General features: G+C 46.5%; 1 protein-coding gene across 3 annotated transcripts; it reads left to right on the forward strand.

Moving 5' to 3' along the window:
- tdrd3 (tudor domain containing 3) lies at positions 1-18,025 on the forward strand. Of its 3 annotated transcripts, none has more exons than XM_029116766.2 (15): positions 1-250; positions 795-879; positions 2,288-2,353; positions 4,319-4,479; positions 9,551-9,692; positions 10,087-10,158; positions 11,246-11,395; positions 11,608-11,814; positions 12,669-12,840; positions 13,186-13,332; positions 14,789-15,557; positions 15,690-16,209; positions 16,327-16,452; positions 16,719-16,856; positions 17,614-18,025. In XM_029116766.2, the coding sequence occupies exons 1-14, from the start codon at positions 213-215 to the stop codon at positions 16,833-16,835; spliced, it is 2,772 nt and encodes a 923-aa protein (XP_028972599.2). In that variant the 5' UTR covers positions 1-212; the 3' UTR covers positions 16,836-16,856; positions 17,614-18,025. The 3 variants fall into 3 exon arrangements, with proteins under 3 accessions (XP_028972599.2, XP_028972600.2, XP_012995467.3); XM_013140013.4 differs by having other exon boundaries at positions 12-250; positions 16,716-16,856; XM_029116767.2 differs by lacking the exon at positions 16,719-16,856 and having other exon boundaries at positions 2-250.
- The last annotated feature ends 2,437 nt before the right edge of the window (positions 18,026-20,462 follow it).

Below are 20,462 nucleotides of genomic sequence, written 5' to 3' on the forward strand. Positions count from 1 at the left end.
GCTGTTTTCGTTCATTCTCCCTTCACCGCCAATTCACCGGAATAAACTCTGACCTGTGACGTCAAACCTGAGGTCATTTGTTTTAATCGGCAAACGTTTAACTATCCGGCAATTTTTGATTACCCGATGCATTATTAAACAAAAAACAATGGATGGTCTACAAATGAAATAGTTAGTCGAGCGCATTTGAATACTCCACTGAAAGAAATAAAATGGCTGAACTGAACTCAGCCCTCACAAAAGAAGGCTGGTGGGTAGCATTTTGCTAACGTGGTAGCTAGTTCACGCTAGCTAAATTACAGGTTTAGTTGCTAGCTAGAATAGCTTCGCCCTGTCAAATTGATATCTATCCAAACTCGCAAACTAGTTTGCTCCATGAACACAACGTCAGAACTGGTATCTCACATAACTATTCCACTGTCTTGAAATGGACATTGTTTGGCCGTTAATATTGCAATGTTTAGCACCATTGTTTAGTGAATTGCTGTCAATTAGCCTAGCATGTATATCTTTTGTTATGCTACCTTGCGTGGCCATGTATGTTTGTCAGTTTACCTAGCTCGCTTACCTAGTTGGGTAAACAAGTTATTGAACCTTGCTAACCTTGGGGTTGGTAGTTAAAAATATTTGAAGTTGGTCTGCTAATCAACAGTTATTTAATTAAACTCTCACATGAGATATTTTTCTAGCTGGCTAGTTACAGTACTAGATGTCCTGTTTATGGTTCTCTGTCGTTAGTTAGGTAATAATGTTGCGTATGTTATTCTATGATGTTCTTATTTCCTCCCATACAGGAACCTTACAGATGAAGGAATAGAGGAGTTGAAAGGCACTTCTGAGAAATTCTCAGCTAATGACATTATTCGCATTGCACTAAATGTAAGTACTGTAGTGCTGTGCTGTACTGTACTGTAGACATCCACCTCCCTGACTCCTAGTTCAAACCAACATATATGTACATAATCTGGCCTGACCTTCGGTTTAAGTGTCTGGTTTGTCTACAAACTCACAAAATGGGTTCCTCTACATTTCCTTCATCAATGACTAATGAATGGTTTACTGGTATGTTATCACATTAAACACAGCCTGGTATGGCAGCATTTCCATTCTGCACACTGCCCAAACCTGCTGTATTTAAGGGGATTTGATCAAGCTGACTCAGGTTGCGCCTGTCACTTGACCAGAATATTCTGGTAAGCCAGACGTGTCCCGCTTAAATCTAAAAGCAATGTACCCTCCAAATGAATGTGGTCAACTGGATGATGGATCATTAATCTTATACTGGATTCCCAGGTGGAAGGCTTCGCTGCGTTCTTCAGCTCTTTCAAAAAAAGTTCTTAAAATAATTGAATGAAGGAAAAAATATTATTTTAAACAAATTGCTTTTTTGTCAGGCTGGTTCCAAGAACGCATTACACACTCTTGCATTGTCAGACTATTGAGATCTCTGCCCACTCCAACTACGATAGTGGCTCTTTTAAAAATGTAGCCCTTGAGGATGCCTACACCAGCTTGCCTGGATACATACCCCCACTTGATTCCCTCTCCATAAAGGCTCAACCAGTGGTAATTTCATCAACTAAAATATTGACGAGAATATTTGTTAAACACCTATTCTTCTGTCACGGTTAATGAGACGATAACAGACTAATTTGATCCAGAAAAAACAATGTTTTCCATTTTGACTGACTAAAACAAGACAATAATTTCTGTGACAGAAGTTTTCTCTGACATTAGTGGACTGGTGTTTTTTTTGGAAAGTGAGAGAGCTTTTCAGCACGGTCAGCTCCTTTGTTATTATTTCATTACAGAATGCACTGGAATGACACGGTTTTAATTGGAAATGTTCTATTTATCCTCTGTGGCAATTACAAGCTGCCAAACATGAAATCGGTGCCGCTGGCCCCTGTTCAGGGTTCTGTCAGTACATTGGTGTCTCTGTACTTTCCTTCATTAAGCGTCTCTGTTCTTTCGGATCTTGCTTACCCTGGTACCAGGGGGACATTAGAGAACAACTGTCAAAATATGAGTAGCAAATTGACGCTGTATTGCTGGTTCATCTTTGTAGATTTGTCCGGATCATGTTTTGGCAATAAAATTAACTGGTCTTCCAGTACGCTTGTCTTCCCTTCCCTTTTTTTTTTTCTCTCCGACGGAGGAGGTCCAACTCTGTCCAGCTGACGTTTGCATCGATCCAACGTAAAGATGTATCATAACGTGTTGGTTGGTTAACCAGTCCCCCCGTGGATAATCCCTGGTCTGTCCTGTCTCTGACCCCTCTCTACAGACTGACCTGAGGCCTATTGGCAGGAAGTTTCTCCCTGCTGACATCAACAGTGGCCGAGTCGAGAAGGTGAGGCTGTGTGGGAGTTGGTGTGTGACGGATATGTGATCGAAGTCTAGTCATCATGCAGTCCGTGCAGTTTTTGACGACATGTTCAACCTGAATGGGGCTTCGTGATTGGTCACCCCGCCACCAAAGCTCTACCCTTTCCTCAGTCGTTCACTTACAATCTTCCGGTCTCAGACATATAACCATTGACTTGGTTTAAACATTGGCTTTAGGGAATTGCCACCATTATCATTGGAACTCCGTGTGTGTGTGTGTGTGTGTGTGTGTGTGTGTGTGTGTGTGTTGATGTGCGCGTGTCATGGAGACAGAACGTAGCACATTAACTGATAGTTACAGATATTACTAGTAGTGTTATGTCTCATTGTAGCTACTGAGGGGAGACAGTGAGAGGTTTTCCACAATATTTATAAGAATGACCATTCATTATCAGGGCTGCTACACCAGTCAACTTAGATTTGACAGACCCTTATATACATCCTGTTAATGAAAGGATGACCTAAATAATCTGGGCCTTTGTTAGTAGAGATCAGCTCCCTGACCTCAGCACTTTACAGTGATTTCACGTCATTTCATTATTCAACGTCCGCATCATCATGCACACTGTCATGCAAACAATGTTCTTCCCCGAAAACGGGTCAAAACAGCATCATAAGTTCCAAATTGGGAGACGTTTGGGTGCTTTGCATTGAAATAAGCTGCTGTGTTTGGCTTTGGGGCACCAGTATATTTGTCTTGTTTTATTTCAGTAGTACAAGTGCCTACTAGTGATATGGATTACAAAATAATTAATAAAACGTATCTTTGTTTCTGATCATTATTTACTGGATGGTTGCATTGGTTTTTGCTTTGTTATGGCTCCCAGGTCCGTTCGCATTACTGTCTATGCACCTGTTGTTACCTATAGACTTACACTACCATTAAAGGCCACTAGGTGTCTCTGTCAGGCCTTCTGGGAGTTTTTGCAGTGGTTCAGCTCAGGAAACAGCATGTGATGACAAGAGTTCGTGATAAAACAGTGAGCGTGTGCGTTTGTAAACCCCCCCCCCCCCCCATGCTGCGTTTCTGTAACCGGGAAATGCATAAAAGTGCTGGAATGGAATAGGGTGACATGAGACACAGACATGAGTTTTCAGTCATTATGAAGTTCGTCATTCTCCAGCAGTCACTGCGCTGCTATACTCTGTGAATCAACTCATTTGATTAGTTTGATCTCCTGACAGGAGCTAAAGGGCTTGCCTGTGTGCAACTCAAAACGTTAAACTGAGTTGTACTTTCATTTGTATTTTATTCAGATTTTCCGTAAATGGAATACAACAAAAAAATCCAGGAAAGATATAACTGAAAAAATATATATTTGGGAAAATGTAAAACAGAATGTATAGGCCCCCCTTTTAGAGAAATGTATATAACCAGGTATATTGAGAGAGAACTTTGTTCAGTACTTTCCTTGGTATGATGAGGATCTAGGATAAAGTTGGAGAGAAGAATGTGCCTGATTGAAAGCAAAAAATAGATGCTCATGACAAAAAGTTTTTAAATTGTCTCTCATATTCTTCAGACTTCACACTCTGACTCAACTATAAAGCACACCGTGCTGGAATGCATTCTAATAAATGCACTTCTGATGGAGGTGTGGTCCCGCTCAGCTCAGTTAAAGTGATCAATCCCAGAGGAGGGTTTTTGAAGCTGGGCCCACCTGGTTTTCCCAGCGACGGACTGTTCATGTTCACGAAGTGCCAGCTGATAGAACGCAGACTCAAAGAAACTGGGACTACCAGAACTGAAATTATTTTCCGTTCCCGCCCGCGAGTTCGTTTTCTTAAAGTGGTATTATAAAATGGTTCGGCTGTGTGCCCTAATGAAAGATGAAATGAACACCGCTGCTGTACAGGCATCTGTTAGCATTTAGGTTTTTAATGAGTTGAGGAGTCACCAGCTCATTATTTCTGCCCCCCCCCCCCCCAGGTAGAGGGGCCATGTGTGCTGCAGGTCCAGAAGGTGAGGAACGTCTCGGCCCCCAAGGACAACGAGGAGTCACAGGGAGCCCCAAGAATGCTGCGTCTGCAGATGACGGATGGACACACCAACGCCGTGGGCCTCGAGTTCAAACCTCTCCCCAGGATCAGGTAGGCGCACACCCCTTGGGACTACAGGCTTTAATCCAACCTCCGGTTCAGACGACTTGGTAAGGTCTGGGGCAGAACTCTCTTTTTAGCAGTTGCAGCTGGGCTACTGGAAATGACCCAATCCACTGCGCCTTACCAGTGCCTACATTTGTCGATTTCTGTCCTTGTGATGGTCCTGTGTGGGAATCAGTCCCACAGCCCTGAAATAGCGTCTGCCTGCTTACCTTTCTCTCGTTCTCCTCTTCCTCTCTGCCCCCATTCCTCTCTCCTCCCCCCTCGTCTCTTTCCCCACCTCTTTCTCTTCTCCCCCGTTTCTCAATCTCTTCTTACCACTTCTCTCTCTTCTCGTTTTTTCTTAAATACTTCTCTCTTCCCTCCTCCAACTTTTTTTCTTATCAGTCCTCTCCAAACTGAATCTGATTGATGGTTCCGGTACCGAGATCAGATGGTATTTTTTTAGAGCCAGAGTAATATCAGATGTCATCTTGAGTTAGGAGTGCTGACATAAGATGGAGTTGGTATTCAAACCGACATGAATATATGGACAGCAGTGACCTGACCGCAGATCAGCAAGTCTTCTCAGAGTTCTCTGGTAATTACGAACACAACCCCGGAGCAGATTCTGACCTCAACTGCTGTCCTGGCATTCCTGTGGTCTCGTTTTATGCTGCTGGGTCTTTTCACCCTCCCCATCTTTCCAGATCAGGATTGTTCAGATGCGATTTTTTTGAAAGACCAATTTCTTTAAAACAGATCGGATATGTGCTGCCTGTGTAACTGGAGCCATTAGAGGGTCACCTGACTGGGCCTGTGGAATAACATGCATGCAGAAGTGCATTGTCTCGGAAGTCTGTAGAAGTATGTTACTGGAATGCAGTCTGTCTTTTGTTCTTCGGAACGAAAGGCTACCCATTTCTGGTCTTTCTTTCCTGGTTTTCATTCCTCCAATCAGGGACTGTTTCAGACCTGAGACACATGGGTAGAGTAGAAAACAATCATCACTCCTGGTTGCCACACGGTGGGAAACTGTTGGCGTAGATGAGGTTTGAAGTCGCCTAAAGGCTGTCGTAGCCGGGGCGTTCTGTCCTGGTCATAACACATCATTGACTGCGATATGTTCAGGGCCGGTTCTGGTAAATAAGCCAAAGTGATTTACCTGAACCAAGGGGCTGAATTAAACCTGAGGAGCTGAACCTTTATGAGACAACTATGATAGAGATTATATTCATTATGTCATGGTCAAAGTGGTGCGCTATAACAAATCAGGTGCCATTTGGCTGCATCTAATAGACTGATTAAATCAAATGTCAGCCCTTCCAGAAGTCCAAAGGAGGCTACAGATCAAGTAGGCTTTAGCGTTGAGCCAGCCACTTGACAAGAATGAAGTTGTTTTACACGATAAGGGTTTCCTTCAACTGTTAATTTAATTACCTTACATTCGATGAGAGAGAGTACAGTATCTCACAGAGGTGAGTACACCCTCACATTTTTGTGAATTTGAGTATACCTTTTCATGTGACAACACTGAAGAAATGACACTTTGCTACAATGTAAAATAGTGAGTGGACAGCTTTTAAAACAGTGTACATTTGTTGTCCCCTCAAAATAACTCAACACACAGCCATTAATGTCTAAACTGCTGGCAACAAAAGTGAGTACACCCCTAAGTGAAAATATAAAAATTTGGCCCAATTAGCCATTTTCCCTCCCTGGTGTCATGTGACTCGTTAATGTTACAAGGTCTCAGGTGTGAATGGGGAGCAGGTGTGTTGAATTTGATATCATTGCTCTCACACTCCCTCATATTGGTCACTGAAAGTTCAACATGGCACCTCATGGCAAAGAACTCTCTGAGGATCTGAAAAAAAGAATTGTTGCTCTACATAAAGATGGCCTAGGCTATAAGAAGATTGCCAAGACCCTGAAACTGAGCTGCAGCGTGGTGGCCAAGACCATACAGCGGTTTAACAAGACAGGTTCCATTCAGAACAGGCCTCGCCATGGTCGACCAAAGAAGTTGAGTGCTCAGCATCATATCCAGAGGTTGTCTTTGGGAAATGGACGTATGAGTGCTGCCAGCATTGAAAGCCCACACACAGTTTGCTGAAGACAAGCAGCCTAAGGACATGGATTACTTGAACCATGTCCTTTGGTCTGATGAGATCATGATAAACGTATTTGGTTCAGATGGTGTCAAGCGTGTGTGGTGGCAACCAGGTGAGGAGTACAAAGGCAGGTGTCTTGCCTACAGTCAAGCATGGTGGTGGGAGTGTCATGGTCTGGGTCTGCATGAGTGCTGCCGGCACTGGGGAGCTACAGTTCATTGAGGGAACCATGAATGCCAACATGTACTGTGACACACTGAAGCAGAGCATGATCCTTCCCTTCGGAGACTGGGCCGCAGGGCAGTATTCCAATATGAAATCGACCCCAAACACACCTCCAAGAAGACCACTGCCTTGCTAAAGAAGCTGAGGGTAAAGGTGATGGACTGGCCAAGCATGTCTCCAGACCTAAACACTATTGAGCATCTTTGGGGCATCCTCAAACGGAAGGTGGAGGAGTGCAAGGTCTCTAACATCCACCAGCTCTGTGATGTCGTCATGGAGGAGTGGAAGAAGACACCAGTGGCAACCTGTGAAGCTCTGGTGAACTCCATGCCCAAGAGGGTTAAGGCTGTGCTGGAAAATGATGGTGGCCACACAAAATATTGACACTTTGGGCCCAATATGGACATTTTCACTTTGGGGTGTACTCACTTTTGTTGCCAGCAGTTTAGACATTAATGGCTGTGTGTTATTTTGAGGGGACAGCAAATTTACACTGTTACACAAGTTGTACACTCACTACTTTACATTGTAGCAAAGTGTCATTTCTTCAGTGTTGTCACATTAAAAGATATACTCAAATATTTACAAAAATGTGAGGGGTGTACTCACTTTTGTGAGATACTGTGTGTTAGTTCAGAGGTAATCTGTGTTGCCTAGCAGCCAAGTTGATAAAGACGAAAGTAATTACGTAACTGTCAGTCATCCTTGATGGTCTTTTTCAATGAACAGCTTTTTACCCAATTTGTAAGGAATGAATTTAGCACCTGGCCTTACAGATCTCGGAACGTTTGGATTTGAAATGAAACAATGACCGAGAGGTTCATGTGCAGAATGTCAGCCTCAATTTCACTTCGACATGGTTTGGTTTTTGAAATATGCACCGAGCCCGAACTTGTGTCGCTGTCCGAATGCTGGTGGCCTGCACAGTGTTAGCGCTTGGATGGTGTTCATTCTGTCCCCGTGTTTTCTATTACTAGCAGCACCTGTACAGCAAACACACACACTGCTGGGTATTTGGAAGTCTTTTCAAATCGGCGAGCGTCGTAGCTAATCTTCCGCGCTGAAAGCCCAGACGGATGCCGGTGACTTTCTGAACTTCCTCACCCCCCTCTCCTCTCCCACTCTCTCTCTCACTCTTCTCCTCGCTGCAATTTCCACTCGTCAGTAGCTGATCCCTTCCAATCCCCTTCCTTAATTACAACTCCGTCCAGACAGCAGCCATGGCGCCCGCTGCCATGGCGACTTGCCAGCCCATACAGGTGGAGTGGCCGGAGGGTAGGGTGGGAGAGGAGGCTCGCGTCCCTAACGGAGCCTACGCCCTCCTTGATGCCCTGCTTTGGACCGGCACGCTCCACTGTGTGGGCCTGTGAGGCTCGGGAGAAGTGTGCTGTCTAGGGAATAGGGTGGCATGCGGGATACGGACCAGAGCTGGCTCAGAATCAACCCCAGCTAGGAGGACCGAACAGAACAGGCCTTGATAAACACAACACTGACCACTGTCTCTTCTATTAGCTCTGATTGCGTGCGCGTGCGTGTGCGCGTGTGTGTGTGGGAGAGTGAGAAAGGGAAACAGAAAGAGATGGATGAGAGGGTGGGTGGATAGCTTAAAAGAAAAAGAAAATAGTGTCTGTTTGTTACAGATCCAGTCTCATCCTGGAGGGACTCAGATCCAGCCCCGCCACTGGCCTCGTCCCGAATGGCACCCCTATTCCCTACGGGAGGGTGCTACTTTTGACCATAGGGCTGTCCACTGTTTAGGGATTAGGGTGTCATTGGGGACCCGCTACAGGGCATTGGTCTGAAGTGAAACCCCTAATTGCTGCCTTGGTGTTGCCCTGCGTGAGTGGCTCTTAATCCCCTGGAACGTCCCTGTGGTTTTAAATGAGGGGCTTGGGGGCCCGAGTGTCCCCCCGTCCCCTGTGGTCAGACGTTGTGCTCTCTGTGTGCGGAACAGGACCGGGGTGGGGCTCAGGACACGGCACATGGCTCTTAATTTTGAAGATGCGAATGGGCCTGGGATGAGATTATTCCCCATCCAAGTTCCAAACGGCAATGTTGTTTAACTGTTCATGTGGAAGTAGCGCACCGATAAGTTAATAGGGTTCTGTTTGGGACTTAAGCCCTATTACTGACAGGGTCCCTGTCCTACTGTTGCACAGCGTGTGTAATTTAGAGAAGTGGTTGGGCAAAGGGCACGGTCAGACCGGACGAGGTTTGGGGGTGGGGCGATAACTAAGCTAGCCTTTTGGCGTGGCTACCCCTGCTGGACAAGGGCCACCACAGCCAGAATGGGCTGAAGGGATTAAGAGTTTAGGAGAGAAATAAATCAGGATGATTTCTGTTTGTCGTCTAATTATGGTTGTGCCAACTGCCTTCATGGTGTTGCGCTGGGTCTGTTTCTTCGGTTTTATTACGTTCTTTGGAGCAGATAGTTTGTCATACAAACAGAAATCTAAATAGCCTCTAAAATATGTGAACAGACCACAAATGTCTAAAATGTCATTTTTCTTGGGAAGCTGTCAGTACTGTTATATGATGCAGTGTCCATACTTAATTCTAGTTTTGCAAACATTGTGATACTATATATTGTTGTTAATTTCCTGGGTGATTCCTTTGCCATTTGTCGTTAAATCTTCCATAACTGCTTAGTGTTTAACTCTGCTCTCTACTGAAATTATTATAGAAGTTCTATTTAGGTCACCTTGGGCCTGCCTAATTTATTTCCATTCTGTGATTTTTAGTCTGAACACCCCTCCAGGAACCAAGGTGAAGCTTATTGGTACAGTCCAGGTAAAAAATGGTATTCTGCTGCTGGACGATTCCAAGATAGCTGTCCTAGGAGGGGAGGTCGACCACATGGTGGAGAAGTGGGAACTGCAGAGGGTGAGGAGGAGGTGGAGGAGGAGTGGAATGTCTCTGTGGCCACTATCAAATAGGACATATGTTCCCTACTTATTTCACCTATGTTACCAAAACCCCATGGCTCACGGATTTGCCACTTTTGGTTTACTGGATGTTCACACCCTAGCAATGTAGGTTAACGTGTGACTCAGACTGTGTTTATTATATTTGCATTTACAGTGTTCTTAACAGTAGATTTATATTTGCGTGTTTTAAGAACAATTGATTATATTTGCATTAACACAGTTCTAAAACAGAAAATTGGATTTACATTTACTCCGGCCTAAAATATTTGTTTGTCCTATCCATCTTGAAGGACTGACTTAAAAATGTGTAAAAATAATGTACTTTTCTTTCCCCGTCTCTTGACCTCCAGAGCTTGGCCAAACACAACAGAAGTAACATTGGAAGAGAGGGTGGCGCCCCCCCCTTTGTGCCCTTTGGACAGGTAATGCCTGCAAGGTTCTGAACAGCACCATACACACAGAGACACTCAGTCTTAAGACAGCCATGCATTTCATCACCCGTCAGGTATTTTTTACATCTGGTGGCTGTCACTTTCCTGAACTGGAAAGCACAATGAAAGCACTAGTGGGCATTCTTCATAAAGATGATCTAACAAGTAATTATTTCTGCCCTGTTAACGTCTGTCTCTGTCCATGTTAAATGGGAGTTGCCGACCGTCACAATATATACGCTGAAAATTGCCTTTCCACAGCGCTTTTCACATGTGAAGAGGAACAACTTATGGATTATTCTGTTTTACTCCCTGACTGTTAACACTGGGGTCCCCCAGGGGTGTGTCCTCAGTCCTCAGTTTTACTCTGACTGTTAACACTGGGGTCCCGCAGGGGTGTGTCCTTAGTCCTCTGTTTTACTCCCTGACTGTTAACACTGGGGTCACCCAGGGGTGTGTCCTCAATCCTCTGTTTTACTCCCTGACTGTTAACACTGAGGTCCCCCAGGGGTGTGTCCTTAGTCCTCTGTTTTACTCCCTGACTGTTAACACTGGGGTCACCCAGGGGTGTGTCCTCAAACCTCTGTTTTACTCCCTGACTGTTAACACTGAGGTCCCCCAGGGGTGTGTCCTCAATCCTCTGTTTTACTCCCTGACTGTTAACACTGGGGTCCCCCAGGGGTGTGTCCTCAGTTCTCTGTTTTATTCCCTGACTGTTAACACTGGGTTCCCCCAGGGGTGTGTCCTCAGCACACTGTTTTACTCCACGAGACACCAACTCCATAATCAAGTCTGCAGATGACACCACAGTTGTAGGCCTGCTAACCAACAACTATGCCTATTGGTTAGATGGGTGTGGGGGACCTATGATAATGATAGAGACCATTAAAAACTGATGGTAGGTCAACGATCTGAGCCAATGCCTCTGGTGCACATGTACAGTGACAGCATGGGTCCCAATCTGGCCCCTCTTTTAGCAAAGATTCCCTCTATCTTTCCCACTGTTCCTCATTAAAACGGGAATGCCTGATAGAAATGTTTATGAACAAATCTGAAGGGGTCTCTCTGTGCTCCGCAGAAGTGTGTGAAGAACCAGGAAGTGGACTCCAGAGAGCTGGACGCCAGGAAAACTCTTGTCAGCACCAGTGTGGCAAAGACTGCTGAAGAGAACGAGGACTTTGAGAAGCAGAGGCTAGCAGCTATCGCTGAGGTCGCCAAGAACAAAGAGGTGTGTTTATGTGTGTGTTTTTCTTTATTGTAATAACTAAAGTTCTTCACTGTGTGAACTGTCACACTCTTTGTATTGGCTTGCTGTTTGGAAAGAGACCATTTTCCAGGCTCAGATAATCTCTAGTCCCGGACAAAAAGAGTTGGCCGGGTTGTCCGCCGGGGAAACCCACAGATGGTCTCTTGAGCTCATGTTTTGCTCCTCTTCTGAAGGGAACGCGTACATTTGGCGGCGGAGGCAACGCGGGGGGGAACCTTGCCAGCACGGGGGGGCGGGACAACTACAGACGAGGAGACCGAGGGGACAGGGACTCCTACCGGCACCGACGAGAGGACCGGACGGACAGAACCGAGGAGTCCAGCAGACCAGAAGGCAGCTACAGAGACAGTTACCGGGAGCAGGGGAACTACCGGGAGCTGGTGAGGCGCCCTCCCAAAACACACCTGTTCCATATACATAACTAGTTCAGGGTACAATGTCTTTTGGATATTTCCTTGGTTTCTGCTGAAAATGTTGTTGCCAGAGACGTTGGATCAGAGTCTTTGTGGTCGTGGAAATAATTCTGGCAAAATATGTCTCCGATGTCTGGTCCCTGGCCTGTAACCGCCTGGGCCTTCACAGCATCAGCTGGGCCAATTCATTAGTATGATGAGGTTCTCCTGATGGTTTCAATTGGCTACTTCTTTTGTTGGTGCCTATTGGTTTTTGGCCCTCCCTGAAAATAATGTTGGGGAAACACTTTCTTTGAGTCTGTGGCAAAGCGGGCCTCAACAACAACATCAAAGGGGTCATTCAGTTTTATAATCTTCATCCCTGGCAAGCAGTAAGACCCTTCCGTCCTGCGTCCCAAATCGCACCCTATTCCATGCCAAGAGCCCTACCTCTGACGTTCCCGTAAGAAATGGGATGCAATTTGGGAGGCAGACCAGTTCCACCTCAGCATGTCTTGTTGGGAAGTACAGGAGGTTGCAGATTAAGTGGATAATCTGAGGAGTCAATAGAATAGAAAGGGTACTGGGATTTAGGCCGTTAATCTGTTGCGGACTACGGCAGAAGTGATGATGGCGTGCGATGGATTAACCGCTTTGTCAAATACTTGGATGGGAAACGTGACACAGTTCCCTGCTGAGTCCGTGTGTCTCACTCTCTCACTCTCTCTCACTCTCTCTCAAACACGCACAGTCGCAAAAACTTCCTTTACCCGTCTCCTTCTCTACCTCCGTTCTTTTGTCTAATCCACCCTCCCCTCCTTACCTCCTTCCCCTCCTCCCAGGTTGATGAGCGGGCACTCCGGGACATTATGGAGATGGGGTTTGATAAGGAGGAGGCGCGTCGGGCCCTGATGGACAGCAACAACGGACTGGAGGTGGCGCTCAACAGCCTCCTGACGGGGGCCTTCAAACCCCCCCCACCCCTCGAGGAACCCAGCCGACCCCCGCCGAGAGGTGAGCCCCACTGCCCCCTGGCCTCCCTGACAGCTTGCCTCTCGTTCTGGGCCTCCCGCCACCTTTCGGATCCTTCACCCCCTCCACGTGGCGCCTTCTCCTGGGTCAGGCTCCTTTCCTGGCCCCTCTGACCCCACTGTTGGGCTGGAGCAGAAGGGGACGATGCGTTTTTGTTTTCCAAAGTCCCCCCAGTGCTGGTCAGGTGTGGTTTCTATGGAAATACTCTGGACCAGGGTTCTCCTTGGAAATACACCCCTGTCTCCCGCTACGCCCCTGTCTCCCGCTATGCACCAGATAAGGTTTATAACTGACATCTCCTGTGTGTCTGTCTGCTCCTTCCTGTAGACAGAGGAAGGGGTCGCGGCCGGGGTCGAGGAAGGTCCAGCCGTTTTGGGGGAGAGGACGAGGAGGAGGGCTCGGGAGGACGGCCGTCCGGGCCCAGCACGCTCTTCGACTTCCTGGAATCCAAGATGGGAAGCTTCTCAATACAAGGTGCCATTAGCAGGGCCCTCTAGCCAGTCAGAGTCTCAGTCAGCTGAACTCAAGCAGTTGTGCGTTTAAGTTGCATTATTTTCTTCCTTAAGAAGCCTATGGTTTTGTTTTGAATGATGAGCAGTGAATACTTTTTAGACATGAAAGGGCTTCGTCCACGTGTGTTTTGCTCTCGGCACACTTTTGGCCACAGTAGGAGAAAGCAGATCTAGATATTGTTGGGGTCAATATTGTGAAGCTCATGCTGAAGCTTCAAGAACCTCTTTTCACAAAGCGCCATCCTTTACAATTTATTGAAGGGGGATCCTCCGATTGCAGTTGTATAATCACTTCGTCATTGGTATGTCCTTCATCCTGTCTGTCTGGTTGATTTCTTCATACAGTGTAAAGATCAAAGTATAAAGAATGATCATTAATCCCAGGAGTTTTAACACAACGTCACATCAGTGTTGTGGATCAGATGTTCATAAGCAGTGAACATTTCAATGGGGATGTTGTTGTGGTCATACTTGTGTTGGTCTGTGACGTGTCTTCTGCCCACATAACACTCTGTATTTTCTCCAGATGGTCTGGGTTTCAGCAGAGAGGGTATTAAGCACTCTAAAAGTGTTATTTAAGTCTCTGACATCATTGTGGGTTGACGAGGGGTGAACTAACATATGTTTCACTACCACCACAGAAGGTTTCCCTTAATTCTGTTTCATTTCCTGCCTTATGCGTTTCACGAGAACTTGTGGATGTAGTTTTGGTGTTTAGAAGGCAGGGGATGTGGGATCATGCCTGTTTCTTTTTTCTCTCTGGCATTTAGTTTTATTTTGTTTCTGTATGTATCAACCTTCTCAGACTATGAGCCCCAATTTAGGTGAAGTTTTTCCTTTAGGATCGTAAAAATATTAATTACATAAATAATCTCAAAGTGCTCAATGACATGTTTTCTGTGACAGAATGTAGGGCTCCCCATCCTTCGACAGCCACCCTGCCCTGAGATACTGGCTACATCCAGCCCCACGTCTCCAGTTGAAAAGCAATAACCGGAGCGTCCCCAGTTCATTCTACTCTATTTATAACCAACCTTCAAATATAAAGGGAAAAAAAAAAGAATGCACAGACCGCAAACCCTCTCAGAAATAATTGATAGTGTGGCCTGGGGCTGGTCCAGCATTCTGGTCCCATGACTCTGGTGCACATGTACTGCTGCAGTCTGGGTTTGAGTCCCACCCACTGCTTCTGACAAACGACTCTCCTCCTAAGCCACAACTCTCTCCTGACTCTCTCTTTAGCCATTATCTCTATCCAATAAAGCCTAAATCCCTGAAAAAAATTTATATAAAAAATTATAATTGTACTTGATGGTAACAATTAAAAGGACTCCAGCTGTAATTTATATTTACAATGTTATACTATTTTCAGAGACATGAGTTCCACTGGAACATATTGCATATTTGTGTTTCTCCAGAGCAAAAGAGCCAGCAGGAGGGCAAGATGACGTTCCCCCCAAATGACCAGTGCCAGTCCCGCTACCCCCAACGCAACGACCGGTCGGACGGAAAGAACAGCTCAAGGAATGACCGACCGAGAAATGAGAAGAGCGACCGGAACGACAGGTCACGGAACGATCGGAATGACTGGTCCCGGAACGACAGGGCCGATCGTAACGACAAGCCCCCGCGCTTCCAACGAGAAGACTTCCCAAAACCTGGGGAATCGTTCGCCCCAGCCCCGACCGCTGCTCCAGCCCAACAGTGGGGTCAGAGGGGCCAGGAAAGGAGCCTGACCCAGGAGAAGGCGCCCCGTGGAGGGGGTGAAGGATCCGAAAGGTGGCGGGAGGCCCAGAACGAGAGGCAAGCTGTCAGGGAGGCCAGGGGGCAGTCCTCTGTGTTCTGCCCCGCCACTTACCCGGCCGCTGGCCAACGGAACCGAGAACCCAAGGACCGAACCCAGGAATCCTCTGGAACCTTCCAGCTGGGATTCCGAGTCGGTTCTGGTTCTGGGACTTTCCAGCAGGGCTTTAGAGATGGAGGTTCTAGTTCTGGAGGGTTCCAGAGCCAAAGTCAGAGAGAGCAACACTCTGGTCCTGATGTGTCATCAGTTAAGAGAGGAGGTGTGAGGCATGACAATGGGCCTGCTGCCCCGCCCTCCAAACCCGGCCCGCACCAGACGGATTCCACCAACAGTGTACCAGAACCTAAAGGGGTCCTGAGGTCCAACAGCAGAGCATACAACAGGTACAGACTCTTTACTGATTCACCTTATTTAGGCAGTGGAGGTCCCAAAACCGAATACACAGTGAATAAGTTGATCCTTTTGGAAAATGTACGTTTGGCTGAACAATCAGGTTCTGTTATGTTCTGTTGTAGAGCGGAGCCCATCAGCCGACGGAGAGGAGGGTCAAAGTTCGACAGGGACCGACCCAACTCGGTGAACTTCGACCGTTACCAGGACAACGGGCCGTTGAACTGTAGTAACTCGTGGGGTGGGAGGGACTCGGCCGAGTCAGGGACGCAAGACTGGGCCGTTTCCCGCTCTGACTCCCGTGGTGACTCTCGTCCAATGAAAAGCCAGGTGGGCGGTGGCACTGGCCCAGGGCCACACCTCCAGAATGGTGACTCGTCAACAGAACACAAAAGGACGGGGCCAATCAAACAACAGTGCTCTTCTTCTGGCACCACCTCCAAGGAGGAGACCCAAAACCGGAACAGCACTAACTCGGCTTATAACAACGGCAACTCAGCCCCCAAGAAGAGGTCAGGGCAGATAAAAGGGCAACGGACAGACCAGGGTCACAAGGGTCAGGGTCAGGAACCCGCAGCGCCTCCAGGCGTGGGGAACTTGAAGGCAGGAGACCAGGTTCTGGCTCTCTACTGGGAAGACAACAAGGTAATAATAATTTCACTTTCCTAGCCCTTCTCTTGCAGAATGTTCTTGGCAGAGGGTAGTTAATTCCTGGTTCAGACTGGTCCAGAAATGTTCACGCCCTTCCTTGTGTCCGTGTAGTTCTATAAGGCCAGGATAGATGCTGTGCATCCCTCTGGCTCCACGGCGGTGGTCGTCTTCACAGACTATGGAAACTGCGAGGAGGTCCTTCTGCACAACATCAAACCTGTCAGCGTGGACTTCTGGGTAAGTAACTAGGGACTAAGGGATTTCCTGGTTATTCCATCATACTTCCATGAATCTTCCTGGCAGTGTTCCTCGGGGAGGTTCAGGGACGGTCAAAGGCCGGTAGGCTCCTGCTTTCAGTTTGGTGGCAGGAGAAAGAGACGGAGCTTCTCAGTGACAGGCCCCTGGCTCCTGCTGGGATCAGGTCCTCCCAGTCAGTGTGATTCAATTCAGGGTGAACTGAAAGGGGCCCGACTGATCCCGATCTGTGTGTGTGGTGGCAGAAGGAAGAGGAGGGCTTAGAGTACCGGCGTGGGGGAGACGGGCAGCCTAGGAGCAACACCAGGACACGACCCACGGTCCAGTATTACCAACCGCCCCGGGCCAGACCCGGCACCGACTGACCAGCCCACCCACTGGCTACGGTACGGTCACAGACCACACCCCCCCCGCCCCCAAGAGAGTTAGACAGACCCCCCATCCCCCAAGAGAGTTAGGCAGACCCCCCCCATCCCCCAAGAGTGTTAGACAGACCACACACACACCCCCATTTTGGACACAGAACTATGTATTGTCCTTTAACAACCTTCTACTTGAAATGGTCTCCCTGGTAACAGCGGAAACATCCACTTCTGCCATTTCCTCCATGAGAGTTTAAAATGACGACAAGGGCTGTGTGTTAGATTTGTGTGCTTGCGTGCGCGTGCTTGCGCTCTCTCGCAGGGAGGAGGGCAGGCTTTCACTGTAAAGTGATACTTCCTGGTCACACATACAGTATTGATGTACTCTCCATTCACAAAAGAAGATGCCATGTGTCCTTGTTCCTTCCTGGTTCCGTGTGTAGTGAGTGTCTGTTGTAAACGTCTAGCATGCTAACGCTTAACGTGTTTGAATCCTGAACAGGTACCTGTTTTCTATGACCTTAGTCGGATAAAGGCTGGGGGTTGTGTGACCGGCTGTATGTCCATTCGCTGGGTTATAATGGCTTTTATGGAAGATATGTTTCCTATCGAATGCTGAAAAACCTTGGGTAAAGCTGTTTGAACTGAGGACATGATGGTGGTGGTTTTGAGTGTGAGGGGGGAGTAGAGGACAGGGAAAGCGAGAGGGGGGTGAGTCACTGACACTGTCTGTTTATCGTCTGATTACCTGACACTGTCTGTATGTGTTGTCCTCTCTTAGTGAATGATCACAGACGTCAACTAAACTGGCCCGACAACTCACCAATCACAGCTCAAACAAATCCTGCGTCCCAAAAGACACCCCTTTTTCCTACTCGAGTGCGCAACTTTTTACTAGGGCCCGAGGTGGGAAAGTTTAGAGCAACGTGTCGAGAAATAAGGGTGTCATTTTGGACACATTCCAACTCTCCTCTTCACAAATACACGAGGAAGACTCTTTATCCTTTGCTACTGGGCTGTCCACAGCAGGAACTGTACAACGTTCAGACAAAAGGGCTTGTTGCACCTAGAGGCTGAAACCAAGATGGACTTCAGCTGACTGTCTTTGGAATCTGCAAGGTTGCTGTGCATGGTGAAGATTTGTAGTTGGATTCTGATGCCAGTAATAATAAAATAAAAACAATTGCTGCTTCTGTAAATCTCCGTTTTGTTATTCATTTTGTGGCCAGTGAAATTGATGGCTTTGATTGATCTCTGGATATCAGCTGATGTTTATTGCCAGTAAATGTTGAATGCTCATTTCACTATTTTATTTCCCCATTAAACGAACAGGGTGACATTTAGGATGCAATCGTAGCCACTCGCCATTCAGCTCTGTCTATTCAAATGTGCTCTGTTGTGGTCTTGGCATGATTCAACAAACTATGCTTCCCAAACAGCATCTTATTCCCTATGAAGTGTTCTGCTTTCTGCACACTGTATAGGGTAAAAGTATGCCAATTGGGATGTGACCCTATTCTTTTGACTGTTTGGGTATATAGAATGGCAGGTGACCCCTCTTGAACCTAACCCGCCTTTGTCCAGTTAATCTGGTGGGGTAAATGGGAATGCGAGTGAAGGAGGTTTAGGTGGTTTCCTGGTTCGTCTTCCAAATGGCACCCTATTCACTATATAATTACCACTACTTTTGACCGGAGCCCATGTGAGTGTTGGTCACAAGTTGTGAACCAGAGAAGGGGCCGTTATTTGGGGAGGCGTTCATAATCTGTATAGCGCTTGCTGACTCGTTTCCACGTAAGTTGAGTGTCGTCGTGGGCCAAGAGCAGCGGCGAGGTTTTCCTTTTTGTAATGCGCAAAGTGATCTGCTTTGGTCTATGTTACAGGCCGACGGATTGTCTTACTCTGAGCCGCTCTGCTGAACGCTACAAATTAGCTTCATCTGACTGCCTGTAAGAGGAGTGGGGAGAGAGACTGTGGAAGAGAGGAGGCAGGAGTTACCTGTGGTGACAAACTGATTTTCAGAGGAAGGCTTTGTTCTGTGTTTGTGAATGCCTTGGGGACGAGACCGCAGTTTGGTTACGTCTTGTTATAATCAAGTGTAGACTGGACTGTAAAGACTTGCAGCTTTCAGCAACAAGGAGTGAGATGCTTCCTTTCAGCTGACGTTGGCTGAATTGATCTGTTTATTGCAGAGTTTGTGTGTCGTCTATTGTGGTGATTTCTGAGATCATAGATGTCGTATGAAAGCTTTCAGTTGATGAAAGTAAAAGCACACTAAATTCAGTTGTAGTGTAGTAGCTGTTGATCATTGGTTAGAAAACAATATAGGATTTGGACAGAATTAATTTTTTGAGAATTAATTTTTTGGGTTTGTATTCCAGCACTTTGGAATTTGAAATTGTCAAATTACTATTTGGTTGCAGTGCGGACTGACAGCTGTAATTTGAGTGGGCCCAGTCTTGTGCAAAATGTTCCCGTTCTCCCAGATTTCAAGGGTGCTTCACAACTGCTGTTTTCAGGTCTCCAAAGGTTTGAAATGAGATCTCGACATGGGCTCATTGCTAGACAAGTTGGGACAGTCCCGTGTTTTGTCCTGAATCATTCCTGGAGTATGTTCAGTATGGTCATTTTCCTGCTGGAATATCAATGTCTTCTGATGGTGTCCTGGCTTTTTGACTCAGGTGTTCACTTTGAATGTTTCATTTTGTTTTTCTCTAAAAACTGGCCGAATGTTTTTCCTTTCATTGAGATTGTGACTGATCGTGGGAGTTGAACATGTTATATCTTATTTGTGGTTGATGGAGGTTCTTCCTCCACCATTCGAAACGTTCTTTGCTGTGATCTTTCGTCAAGGTGTCTCTTGCAGACACGTCCAGGGAGCTTGGCTACAGTGGCGTGGGCCTGAAACGTCTTTGTCATTGCGTATGGTAGAAACAGGAAAATCAAGGTCTCTGGAGATTGTACATTCTTGGCTTCAATCTTGTCTGACCTCAAACAATTCTTTGATTTTTCTGTCTTTTCTTCATCATAATTGTGGTATACACAGTGACAAAACTGGAGCATGAATCATTTTCTCTATTCAAACTGGTTGCATGAGTGATTTTCATATTGCAGGCACCTTTAATTCAACCAAAGTGAGTGTCATTTAGTGTGTAACCTAATCATAATAATATAATTTTCCGGTAAATTTTGCTGACATCTCCTTTAAGGTTTTCCATAATGGCAACTTATTCCCTATAATGTAATAAACTCCCTTTGTCCAGGGCCAAAAGTTTATTGACCTTTCTATTTGCTCCTTTCTGAGTGAGAACCAGGGACCCAAATGTTATTCATGCAATTTTCATCAAATTGGATTTCATCAAGAAATGGATTGTTTTCTGTTTTTCCAGGAAGTGTATTAGTCGCTTGCCACATCCATTCTAAATGAATGTCCCTCTGCTGTACATCAAACTCAATTCTGGTTTGCCATCCAATTTTTCCACATTTAATTTTCATCCGATTTCTCAAACTTATCTCTCTCTCGCGCGTGCACACATCCGCATTTATCGCTGCCCTGGAATTATGATATCATGTTCTTCCTACAGTTCAGACTTCACAGCAGCAGCAGCCAATCTCACAGACACACACACA

The sequence above is a fragment of the Esox lucius genome, chromosome 22 (genome assembly GCF_011004845.1).
Source record: "Esox lucius isolate fEsoLuc1 chromosome 22, fEsoLuc1.pri, whole genome shotgun sequence".
NCBI lineage: Eukaryota > Metazoa > Chordata > Actinopteri > Esociformes > Esocidae > Esox > Esox lucius.

Bases quoted from the DNA above. Each gene is read 5' to 3' on its own strand.
- tdrd3 (XM_013140013.4), top strand. From the start codon at position 213: ATGGCTGAACTGAACTCAGCCCTCACAAAAGAAGGCTG. The intron at 251-794 runs GTGGGTAGCATT...CCTCCCATACAG, and splicing joins GCCCTCACAAAAGAAGGCTG to GAACCTTACAGATGAAGGAA. The intron at 16,210-16,326 runs GTAATAATAATT...GTGTCCGTGTAG, and splicing joins TCTACTGGGAAGACAACAAG to TTCTATAAGGCCAGGATAGA.